The 12,346-nt window shown below is 55.7% G+C and overlaps 1 protein-coding gene across 12 annotated transcripts; it reads left to right on the forward strand.

Annotated features, from left to right (window-relative positions):
- Positions 1-4,165: 4,165 nt before the first annotated feature.
- On the forward strand, positions 4,166-12,245 carry GIPR (gastric inhibitory polypeptide receptor). Of its 12 annotated transcripts, none has more exons than XM_016155295.2 (13): positions 4,166-4,406; positions 4,766-4,865; positions 5,403-5,510; positions 6,032-6,135; positions 6,898-7,001; positions 7,207-7,351; positions 8,038-8,197; positions 8,403-8,463; positions 8,751-8,820; positions 8,943-9,031; positions 9,111-9,249; positions 10,701-10,742; positions 10,836-12,245. In XM_016155295.2, the coding sequence occupies exons 1-13, from the start codon at positions 4,332-4,334 to the stop codon at positions 11,040-11,042; spliced, it is 1,404 nt and encodes a 467-aa protein (XP_016010781.1). In that variant the 5' UTR covers positions 4,166-4,331; the 3' UTR covers positions 11,043-12,245. The 12 variants fall into 12 exon arrangements, with proteins under 12 accessions (XP_016010781.1, XP_036088396.1, XP_036088394.1 ...); XM_036232503.1 differs by having other exon boundaries at positions 4,770-4,865; XM_036232501.1 differs by having other exon boundaries at positions 10,701-12,245.
- Positions 12,246-12,346: the final 101 nt, after the last annotated feature.

The following is a 12,346-nucleotide window of genomic DNA, read 5'->3' on the forward strand; positions in this document are numbered from 1 at the left end:
TCTCTCTCTCTCTCTCTCTCTCTCTCTCTCTCTCTCTCTCTCTCTCTCTCTCTCTCTCTCTCTCCCCCTTTCCTCCTCCTCCCTCTCTTCCTCTCTCCCTCCCCATCTCTGTATTTCTCCATGTCTATGTCTCTCTCTGAGTTTCATGTCTCTACATCTCTGTCTTTCTTGGATCCCACATTTTTCGTGTTTGTCTCTGGATCGTGTGTGTAGTCCCGTCTCTGCAGCTCCGTCCCTCTGTTTCACTGGGTCCCATGAGCCTGTGTCACAGGCTCTCAGTCCCTCTCTTCTAGGTCTTCTCTCTCTGCGTCTTTGTCTCTCTGCCTCCCTTTGGATGCCCATGTTTGTGGGTTTGTCTCTTTCGGTCTCTGTCTCTTTATTGCTATCTCTCTATCTCTGTCTCTCTCCCTCGGTCTCTTTCTTTCAGGCCTCCTCTCAGCAGTCCTGAATCTCAGGGGGCCATCTCAGACTCCCATTTCTGGCCTCAGTCCCCATGGGGCGCCCCCTCTCCCGATCCCTCTCTGCCTCATTTCTTCTTCACCATCTGCTAGCACTACAGCCCCCTGCCTGCTCTTGCAGGCTCTGCTCGGCCAGGCAACTCCATGGGGAGGCCAGGCCCCCCAGCTTCCTCCCCACAGATGCATCCTAAGGTGGGGGGCACTGCCTGGTCAATGCTGGGGTGGGGAGAGGGGACAACAGCCTGCACACCCAGGACCAGAGGCAATGGAGAGAGGGAAACAGCAGACACCCAGTGGGAAGATGGGCGAGGCGGGGGGAAGAGAAAGGAGAAAGTGTAAATAAAGATAGGCGAGAAGAGATTGATCTGGAGAATGAAGGAGAGCAAGAGAAGTAAGCAGAGCAGCAAGATGACACTGAAGAAAAGAGAAAAGACAGCCTGACAAGAAAGAAAGGAAGACAGGCGAACTGAGTGGGGGCCGGTAGAAAAGGAGAAAAGAGAGATTCGGCCCAAAGAGAAAAAAAGGGTGGCCCGGGGCGAGACGGACGACAGAGAGAGAAGGGCAGAGGGAGAGGGCACAGCTTTTTCTCTTTCTGAGGTTTCCAGAAGCTCTGAGCGTGAGAACCAGCTCTCTCCAAAAAGTGCCCCGTGGCTCCCCTGTGGCCTTGCTGCCCCCTCCCCCACCCTGGGAGATGACAGGGGACCCCACGAGGGGCGAAACGGGCCGGGGACACTCAGAGACCCGTGCTCTGTTCTGCCCTATGTTCTCCCAGAGGACTGAGGAGGGCTGAGGGGCTCTGAGCCCAGCACTGGGCTCGTGTCCATGGCTCCTGGCTCGCTCATCTCTCTCCCAAGGCTCCATCGTTCAGGCTCTCTCCCTCCGTACATCCCCATCTTCATCTCTCCATCTCTCCATCTCTCCATCTCTCAGTTTTATCTCTACTCTGTCTCCCTCTCTTGGTCCCTATTTTTTCTTCCGTTGTTTTTTTTCCTCCCTCTCTCTGTATTTCTCCGTTTCTGTCTCTTTTGATTTCTGTCAGTCCGTCAGTCTCTGTTATCTGTCTCTTTCTCTTGGTCTCTCTCATCTCTGCCTTTTCCTGTCTCTGGTCTTTCTTGGTTTTGTTTCCTGTCTCTCTCACCACCTCAGTTGCTCTGCACTGCGTCCACCTCCCTCCTAGTCTCTCCCTTCCCTGGTCCTAGCCCCCCACCCACCTTTCTAGTCCCAGCAGAGAGATCCTCAAGCCTTCCAGGGGCCAAGCAAAGACTCCCTTCCTCTCCCCGAGGTGCTGGGCAATTCCAGACCAATTTCTCTCTCCACATCGTGAACTGAGACTTTCCCAGGACCCAGAAGGCGCCAGGAATTTGGGGCAGAGAGCAGGGAGGCCAGCTGGAGGCCAGGAAGCCAGGACCCCCGTGTCACTCTCTTCCCCCAGATTCGTCTCCATTCCAGCCTCTGGAGCTGGACCTCATGCCACCCCTTACTCCTTGCCCCTCCTGGGGCCTCTGGGCCTCAGTTTGTCCTCTGTGAAATGGGTAGACTTGCCTCTGACCCACTTATCTTATAAGCCCCAGGGGAGTGAGTGCTCATGAATGTTAATTATGATTGATGTGCGTGAATTGGTGGTTTGTGTAAGAGGAGAGGGCTGAGAGCTGGGTGGGACTTCGTTTCTCAGCCTCTCCCCACACGTACAGACATCCCCCCTATTGTAGGGCAAAGGAAGCGCCTGGAAGCGGAGATTGTGAGGTGTGGATTCATGACTGTGACCGTAAGACCATGTGAGGCTGTGGGTTCGTGTGATTGTGGGATGACAGCGTGTGATCGTGAGTGACTTGTGAGTGTGGGTGAGGCTGTGTGTCCGAATGACCACGGCACTGGATGTGACTGTGTGAGGGTGACATTATGACAGACAATGTGACATTGGGAACCTGTGAGAGTGTGTGCCTCAGTGACAGTTGGGGAATGTGTGTTGTTAGGATGTGATAGACCCTGTGGGTGATTATGCAAAGTGTGTGAAACGATGTGAAAGTGTTCATGGGTGCAGTTGTGTAACCTTGTGTGCGACCTTCAGATCGTGTCATCAGAGGTGTACTTGAGTATGTGGGGAACCATAGACCTGTGTGCATTTATTTCATCAACGATCATTCTCTCAGCCTGTCTGCTCGTGTGCCCAGACCTGTGCCGAGTGACACGGGGGACCCAGTGGTAATGGAGATGCGCTGGCCTTGTCTTCACGGGGTGCACAGGTGGGTCGGGAGAGACATGATCGTGTGAGCTAGTGATTGGGCGCAGATGTGTGTGATTGACACAGCATCGCTGGAACTGTGGAAGGTTGTGGTTTTGTTATTGTGTGAGTAAAAGTGTCCACACTCTAGATATGTGGCTGTGTGTCACTGTCAACCTCTGGGTGAGAGACCTTGGCTCTCTGGGTGTGACTGCAGCTTGTCTGACTATGAATGAACGTGAGAAACATGTTCTCTGAGGAACGGTGTGTGCGACTCTGTGCTGAGCCGCTATGTGGCTGAGTGAATGGGACTGTGTGTGACAACATGCTTGTGCCTTCGTGACTGCCTGCAGCTCTGTGGCCGATGGCTGGGTGGGACAGGGTGAGAGACTGCACTGGGGGAAAGGGGTCCTCAGGACAAAGACTCCGAGACTGATCTCGCACATGACCTTGAGTGACTGATATTCACAGGAGACTGGCCTCCTGCTCTGGGTCCTGCTCCAGAGCTCCCCCTCCTGCCCCCTGCCCTGGCCCCGCCCCCTCCCCCCACCGCGGGCTGTAACCTCTAACAGAGCCCAGGGAAGGCAGTGGAGGCAGCAGTGGGACAGGTAAGGGTTCCCCCAGTCCCGGCCCATCCTCCCTGCCCCATGTCCCCCTCAAGTCTCTGGGTCCCTCGCTTTCTGTTTCTTAGTCTATGCCGTTGTCCGTCTCTCTACACCCACAGACTCTATCCTCCTCTCTGTCTCTCTCGTGTCTCTGTCTCCACGTCTCCCAATCTCTGTTTAGCTTCTAGATAGTGCTGCACCCCTATTTCTCTTTCCCCTATTCTCTGTGTCTCTCTCCATGTTTCTCGCTCCTTCGTCCCCTAGCCCACATTTTTGTCTCTGTCTTTCTGTCTCTTGCCGTGTATCTCTTCTGTCTCCGTGTCTGTGTCTCTCTGTCTCCATATTTCGTTTCATGCATCTCTGACTCCCTGTCTTTCTGGGAAATGCTCCCTGACTCCCCCCTTTCCCTGCGGTGCTGCTGGGTGGGGAGTGTTGGGATTCCAGACGTCTGGGTCCTTGCAGATCGGAGCCCAGAGTCTGATGCCTCTCTAGTCCCTAAGGAGAGTGTTGTCCCATCCACTACAGACTCATCCACAGCGAAGAAAGTTTTATAAGGTCGGGTTCCCATTGGCGATTTGAAAACCCTTTGGGCTTGGAGAGTGGGAACTGCGGGGGTCTTTTCTAGCTCCGCGCCTGACGGTTTCTGTGGCTTCCTCTCCAAGGCTGTGCCCAGGTTCCCCAGAGTCTCTGGGTCTAGACTCAGGGTGACATTAGCGCTTCCGCCCGGCAGAGCTCTAGGGCAACAGCGCCCTCGGCAAACACCCCCCTTCACCCCCACCGCGGCGGCTCCAGCAGCAGCTGGGGGCGGGCCCGGGATCACGTGTTAAGTCCCAGCCTCACCCCCTCCTCACGCGTCTGCTGCCCCAAATCATCACGGGTGGGGGCGGCGGGGGCGCTTTCTCGGCGTCTGCTTGTATGAACCCCAGAGCCGGCGCTCTGGAGCTGAGGGCGGAGGGCCAAGACTCTTGACTCTCCCCTCGGACCCTCCAGGACGGGCTGCCCCCGCGTGACCGGACCCTTCGCCCCCCATGCTTCGCCGCCCTCGCGATGCCGAAGTGTCCGCCCCGGCGGCGGCTGCTGCTGCTGCTCTCGCTTTGGGGGCTGCTGCCCCGGAGGGCGGAGGTGAGGATTGTAGGAGCCACGGGGAGTTCAAGGCTTGGAGGGAGGTTTGGAGGTGGTTTTAAGTCTTCCCCAGCTGCAGAGAGAGTTTTAATGCTACCCCGCGCTGTCCCGGATTCCAGTTTTGATGGTCTTCTAATCTTCTAATCTTCCTGGAGGTTTTCAGTCCCCCACAGCAGCTCCCTGGTGGTATCTAGGCACCCCTCAAGCGTTAGAAGAGGTTTCTCAGCCACCCAAGACTCCCGGGGAAAAGGACAGCCTCTCCAAGTTCCTCTAGGGTTTCTGGCCCACACGACCCATGCTGCTCGATCGCGGGGTGGTGGTGGTGGGGGGGGGGGGTTCTCCCTTCTCGCTTTCCGTAGACAGGCTCTGAGGGGCAGACGGCGGGAGAGTTGTACCAGCGCTGGGAACGCTACCGCAGGGAGTGTCAGGAGACCCTGGAGACCGCGGGGCCCCCAGCAGGTGTGACTGCGCAGGGACTCGGCCGGGTGGACCAGACGGGCGGGGCCTGGGACTCACGAGTGGGGCCTGAAAGAGGAGATGTCTGTGGTAGACGTGGGCGGGCTGGGGCGGAGAGGCCTGGGTGGACTTGGCCTCGGTGGGAAGGGCTTAGGCCTAAGTGCGGACGGGGCGCATCTCGGATTAGTGGGAGAGGCCTGAGATAAAGCTTGAAATGGGCGGGATACTGGCCAGCGCCACACTGGGTGATGGAGCCTGAAGTGGGCCTCGAAGGAGGTGTGGTTTGGGGTGGCGCCTAGGAAGGGCCTCACAGAATGGGAAGCACGTGCGCGCGGGGAACTCGCTTAGGGAGCAGGAGCCCAGAGTGGGGCTGGGGGATGGGCGGGGCCTTAGGGTGTGGTGAGCGAAGCTGTGGCCAAGCCCGGATGGACCACTTCCCATGGGCGGGGCAAGGGCAGCGCTTGTGCGTCTAAGGTGGAGAAGCATCAGGTGTAGGGTGCAGTAGGTCCATCAGACCTCTGGTCCCCACGCCCGCCACAGGCCTCGCCTGTAACGGGTCCTTCGATATGTACGTCTGCTGGGACTACGCTGCACCCAACGCCACTGCCCGTGCGTCCTGCCCCTGGTATCTGCCCTGGCACCAGCATGGTGAGGTTCCCCGTGGCCCGCGGGCCCTCCCTGACACAAACAGCTTCTGACTTTTGCCCCAAACACCACTGCCCCGAAGTTCACCTACACCCCATCTCCTGTCTGGATGTCTCCAGTCTGTCCAACCCTGGCTGGGTCACCCTAATCCTGGCTCTGTCATACAATGCCACTTCTCTGTCTCTGTATTTCTGAGGACAACTGGGTTATTTTCTCTCCTTTTGCTGAGTCTATCTCTGGGCATCCAGATCTCTCTGTCCTAATTAGCTATGTGGCCCAGGGCAGTTTACTTAACTTCTTTATGCCTCAGCCTCCTCGTCCATAAAATGAGATTGACTGATGATTTTACCAATTTTATAGGCTCTTTATAAATATTAAATTAACTAATACATTTAAAATGCTGTATAAGGTTTTACCGTTATCATCATCATCGCCAAGGTTACCTCTCTCTGCCTTTGTCTCACAGTTAGTCTGTCTCCATCTCTTTCTCTGTATCCATTATTTCTTCCCTCAACTCCCCACAGTGGCCGCAGGCTTTGTCCTCCGCCAGTGTGGCAGTGATGGCCAATGGGGACCTTGGAGAGACCATTCTCAGTGTGAGAACCCAGAGAACAATGGGACCTTTCAGGTAAGAAGAAGAGAGGGATTTTGTTTGGATGTCCAAGGAGAGGTGAGAGGCAGAAGCCCTAGATCTAGCCTGAAACCCCTTGTACTGCTAAGGACTCTAGGTTCCAAGGGACAGAAACTTATCTTAAACTTGCTTGATGGAGGAAAAAAAATGTACTGGCTTTTGTGATTAAAAAGTTGAAGGCCACGGCTTCAGGCACAGCTGGATCTAGGTGCTCAAGTGATGTTGGGAGTCTCTTTGTCTCTCACCGTGTCGTGCCTATTTTTTCTCTCTTCTGTCTCATCTTTTGTGGGGCAGAGAGGAAAAGGTGTTCCCCATGGGCTCCAGGCCCACATCCCACCAACCAAGCAACACGGTGGGGAGACTGAGCTCTGTTCTCAGTAGCGCCAGCAGAATAGCCCAGGGCTCACTCTTATTGGCCTGGTTTGGGTCCTATGCCTGCCCTGGACTAATCACTGCGTTTATGTGCACACACGTGTGCGCACATGTGTGCATGTGTGTGTGCGTGTGCATGTGTGTACGTGCATACGTGCATGTGTGTGTGTGTGTGGCAGGGAGTGGGGTAGATGGAATGCTCTGACAGCCTGGTCATATTCCAGGCCTGGAGCTGACTGGTGGAGTCAGCCTCACTGAAATAAGGGTCTCCAAGAAAAAACTGGGGTGCAGGGCTGGAATAAAGAGCAGACGTCCTTCCACTGCTTCTGGCCCTGGGCGAAGAACTGAGCTCTGTTCTCGTGCCCCCCCCCCACCCCCATCTCCTAGAACCAAAGGCTGGTCTTAGAACGGCTACAGACTGTATACACTGTGGGCTACTCCGTGTCCCTGGCCACGCTGCTGCTCGCCCTGCTCATCCTGAGTTTCTTCAGGTGGGACGTCCCCCTCCACACCCGCCCTGAGCAACAGTGGCAGAGACTGGGCCTCGGTTTGCCCAGTAAGGAGTGGTCAGACTCTAGGAGTAACAGGCAGCCATGCTGGCTCTGTGGGAAGAAGGGCTGGGTGGTGGTCTAACGAGCTCTGTGGAGCCAAGGACAGGTCTCCAGGGGTCTCCGGACTGTCTCCCAAACTCCCCAGGCGGCTGCGCTGCACTCGCAACTACATCCACATCAACCTGTTCACGTCTTTCATGCTGCGGGCGGCAGCCATCCTCACACGAGACAGGCTGCTACCTCCCCCTGGCCCCTCCCCCGGGGACCAGGCTCCTCCCCTTTGGAACCAGGTGAGCGTCATCCCTCCCTTCTCAAACTGCCTCCTCTGGTGGGGCGGGGAGGTTCCCAATCTATTTACTACCTCTTGCACTTTTGGAGAGGGACCCCCACCCCCAAATCAGCCTCCTTCATGTTGATCCCACCACTTCCTTTACTGCGATTTCCCATTCCCTTTCTCTCGTTATATTACCCATCACTGGACTTTTCTACCAGTGAGAGTCTTCTGCTGGAGGTGAGGTGGAAACCGGATAGGAGAAACTAACTGGGGGGAGGTGAGGGTTGACAGATATCAGTTTGCTACTGGGAGACAAATGAGAGTCTAGAGGCAGGAGTCGGAGGCAAGAAAAACTGTCTGGTAGTAAGCTGGGCCATACCAATTATCAGGGGTGGGAGAGGCCAGACGCTGGTAGAAACCTTTGGATAGGTGGAGTAGTTGAGTTCATTTCTTAGAAAGAGATGGACTGGGAGAGACCATATTTGGGGGCTCTGGGAGGAACTCTGAAAGCAAGATGGAAGATACAAATCGTTTTAAGAGGTCAGAGTAGGAGAGATCATGTAGAGTGAGAGAAACCATCCTTGGTTATAATGGTGTGGGAGAATATTTGATGGCACGAGATGGGGGCGGAAGCACCGCCAGGTGGAGGAAGGCTTGGGGGCACCCGGTTGCCCTGACCGCCCCTGTCTGGCCACCCCCTAGGCTCTAGCCGCCTGCCGAACAGCCCAGATCATGACCCAGTACTGCGTGGGCGCCAACTACACGTGGCTGCTGGTGGAGGGCATCTACCTGCACAGCCTCCTGGTGGGCGTGGGAGGCTCCGAGGGGGGCCACTTCCGCTGCTACCTGCTCCTTGGCTGGGGTGAGCCCCGACCCTGTCCCCTGCCCAGCCTGGCGCTCCTCGGCTGCCCCACTCCCCTGCTGATTCGCGTCAGGGGGTCTCCCTCCGTCCCGGCTTTTGCCTCCTTACCCCGGCATGGGAATTCCGCGGGTCTTGGGCCTGGCGGGGCCCGTGCGCACGCTGACAGCTGCGGCGGGGTGGGGGGCGGGGGTTGGGGTCTGCGCAGGGGTCCCCGCGCTTTTCGTCATTCCCTGGGTGATCGTCAGGTACCTGTACGAGAATACGCAGTGAGTCGCGGGGTTTGGGGCTTGGCCTGGGAAATGGGCGGGGCTTCGAGGGACATGGGCGGGGTGTGATGGGAACGAGGGTGGTCCTGGTGGCACCTCTGGGCTCAGAGGGAACGTGGGTGGGGTCTAAAGGAATGGGAGGGTGGAAAGACTGAAGACTACTGGAAGGGGCGGGATGGGAGGCTTTAAAGGAATGTGGGCGTGGCATCAAGGAAGGTAGGCGGGGCCTGCGGGCGAGCGTGGGTGATTCCGTTCCATCTCAGCTCTTCCACAACCCCCTCCTCCAGGTGCTGGGAGCGGAACGATGTCAAGGCCATTTGGTGGATCATACGCACCCCTATCCTCATGACCATCTTGGTATGCCCGGCCCCGCCTTCTCCAGGCGGTCCTCAGGGATCTCCTATCTTAGGAAGCGAGGGCTCCACCCTCTACCCGCTAGGACGGGATGGGGCTGGCTCAACCTCTGTTTCTCCCCACAGATTAATTTCTTCATCTTTATCCGCATTCTTGGCATTCTTCTATCCAAGCTGAGGACGCGGCAGATGCGCTGCCCGGACTACCGGCTGAGGTGGGGCCGAAGGGGAAGGGGGCCAGGTGTGGGACGGAGGACCTGGGGCCGCGGGCCCACTGCCACCCTTTCCCCCCAGGCTGGCCCGCTCCACGCTGACGCTGGTGCCCCTGCTGGGTGTCCACGAGGTGGTGTTTGCTCCTGTGACAGAGGAGCAGGCCCGGGGTGCCCTGCGCTTGGCCAAACTGGGCTTTGAGATCTTCTTCAGCTCCTTCCAGGTGCTCAGGCTGGGTGCGCGGCAGGACGGCTGCAGCCATTCTGCGGCACAGCCACTGATGGGGTGTGACGATGGGATTTTGTTCATTCATTCCATACAAAACACTGAACTAGCGCTCTCCTGAGCTGGGGTAGCAGCAGGGACCAAGACAGGATACAGGTGGCCTCCTGGTGAGGATCCGGGGCTTTGCGACCTGACAGGGCTAGGGCCAAATTCAGGTCTGTCACTTCCCAGCTCTTCGTCACCTCAGGGTCAAAGAAGCTAGGCTGAGGCAAGAGAGATGCTTAAAGTGCAAAATGAAACTTAAAACTGATGCTGCACTTGCTTCCCCTACCCTGCTTTACCTCATTGGGCCTCAGTTTTCTCATCTCTAAAGTGGGGACAACACTGGTCTCATCCCCCCAAGGCTATTCATTCACTTATTGAACACTTACTATGTGCTAAGCACTGTTCCGGGTTTACTGTGGGGGATAGGGCCAAGAACCAAATGGTCCCTACCGTCTAATGGGAGAGACACATGCTAAATATGCTTTATGAGTGAAATATACAGAATGGCAGACGGTGAGATGTGCCTAGAGAAAGAAAAGCAAGAGAATAGAGGTAAGGATCAAAGGATGGGGTTATAGACAGGGGGTCGGGGAAGGCCCCCCTCAGATGTCGGAGCAGAGATGGTAAGGTGAAGGATCAAACAAGGCAGATATTTAGGGAAAATATTCCAGAAAGAGAAAGCTCAGGTACAAGATTCCTGAGGTGGGAGAGAGAGCCTGTCATGATGGAGGAAGGCAGGCATGCATGAAGCAGTGGGAGCCGGCGGGCGCAAGGGGGAGACAGGACAAGGAATATCTTAACCGTAACATATAAATAATTGATTTGTATTAATTTATCAAGTAACCTATTATGAATTATAAATGTTTTAATATTTACTTAAATTGATGTGTAAAGCAAATGTACACAAATATAAAACTGATAATTAAATTAACTTAATTTATAATAATCATTAATTAGTAAATAATCATAATTGATCTAGTAATAATTCATGATTATATAATATTATATAATAATGGTAAGATACGTAATAATGAAATTAAGAAAAAAGTTTAACACTGTGCCAGGCACTAGTTTCTGGCATAGTAATACCTCACTCTCACAACCACCATTGTTATCCCATTTTCCAGATGAGGAAACTGAGGCCTAGGTTAAGCAGCTTGCCCAAGCGGGGAAGAAAGTAGGGAAGCGGTTATCACATCCAGGGAACCGTGTTCTCAGCCTCTTTATTGCTCAGCAAACCAGGGAGGACGAAGGGAGGGGCAGGGAGCCAGGGAATTAACTGCAGAAGTCTAGGACAAGGGCGGCGGCCGGAGTGATCTGGAGCCTGGCAAGGGTCCGAGCTTTTGAAGGAGTGTTTATAATCCTGCCCCCGCCCCCTATTTAACCCGGCGCCTTATCTGGCAGGGATTGCTGGTCAGCGTCCTCTACTGCTTCATCAACAAGGAGGTAGGAAGAACCCCGGCCCGCCGCCCGTGCGCTCTAGCAGCCGCGCAGCGAACGGCGCGCTGGGCGCCGCCTCTGAGCGCCGTCCCGTTGCAGGTGCAGTCGGAGATCCGCCGTGGCTGGCACCGCTGCCGCCTGCGCCGCAGCCTCAGCGAGGGGCAGCGCCAGCCCCCCAAGCGCGCCTCTGGGACCCTGCCCTTGGGGTCTGGACCCAGCCAGGTCGCCACTGGCCGTACCCTGTCCTCGGGGACGCTCCCAGTGCCCAGGGATGAGGCCAGCCGGGTCTTGGAAAGCTACTGCTAGGCAGCCAGATTCCCGTGTTCATTCAGTTAGCATGTATTTATTGAGCGCCTACTGTGTACCAAGCCCTGTGTGGAGGGCATGGGGAAATGAGGGGTAAGGAGACGAGACAGGTGCCTGTCTTCCTAGAGTTCACAATTAGGTGGTGGAAACAGACCGCGAAAACAATACTCGGAGTTGTATATACACTGTGGAATGGCTTATGAAAAATTTAAAGGGGTCCTAAGGTGGTCCAGGAGGGCGTCTTTAAGCCATAACTGCAAGAGGTGAAGGAGACAGCTTTGAGAAGAACTGGCAGACAAGATCCTAGGCAGAAGGAATAGCATCTGCAAAGGTCCTGGGGTCAGGAGGGAGCTTGGCTGTTTTAGGAACAGCGAGGTGCCCTGCACAGCTGGAGTGGCATGAGTCAGAGCCACCTACTGGGGAGAGAGCAATGGGAAGGGGCACAAAGTTTGGGGTTTTGTTCCAGGTGCACCGAAAATTCTTAGGAGAATCCCACAGGCTCAATGTTTTAAACAGTTTTCTGTCTGCCCTGTAGGGGACCGATTAGGGGCAGGGGTGGAAGCTGGGAGCCCCACGAGGAGACTGTGGGTGGGAGGACGTGGTGGCTGGACCAGGCAGGGACCGCAGAGGGGTGTGCAGTGCTTGGATTCTTGAGCTACTTTAAAGGTAGAACTAAGGATCAGGCGATGGAATGCACAAGGAAAGTGTAGCATTCTTTGACTTGTGCGGGGACCAAGGGTCTGGAGCTTGTGGGAGAGGTCAGAACTGGGGACAGAAATGTGACTCTGTGGTCCAGAAAGGGTTGTGTGTATAGATATGAATATGGGCAATTCAGGGCACGCCAGAGAGCTGAAACCTGACATCCAGAGAGGCCGGGACCACTGCGTGATGTGGAGTGCGGCCGCACATCCTGTCTGCCCCTCCCTGCCCCTGGGAACTGGGAAAATTGGGGGGAAGCCAACAGCTTCACTGTAGCTGGACCACCTGCACACATGCAAGACCCTTATTGTTACCCCCCCCCCCAAGATACACACTTAGGTCATTAGTTCCTGGGTGTTATTTTGCTTGGGGTCCCCAGCTCTGTGGATAGACACACTCAGAGTCCTTTAAGCATGAGGTGGCCCTGCTGTGCCCCCATTGTGGGTTCTGGGAGGGCAGGGACCCTAGACCAGGGCCCTTGTAAATAAAGCATGAGAAACAGTTTTTCGCTTTTTGCTTTGTGGGGTGACTCCTGGCAAGGCCACTGAGGGGAATGACTGAGGCGGCTGCGCAGCTTGGTGCCTGTGGTGGCCTCACAGTCCCTG

The sequence above is a fragment of the Rousettus aegyptiacus genome, unplaced genomic scaffold (assembly GCF_014176215.1).
Source record: "Rousettus aegyptiacus isolate mRouAeg1 unplaced genomic scaffold, mRouAeg1.p scaffold_m13_p_14, whole genome shotgun sequence".
Lineage (NCBI taxonomy): Eukaryota > Metazoa > Chordata > Mammalia > Chiroptera > Pteropodidae > Rousettus > Rousettus aegyptiacus.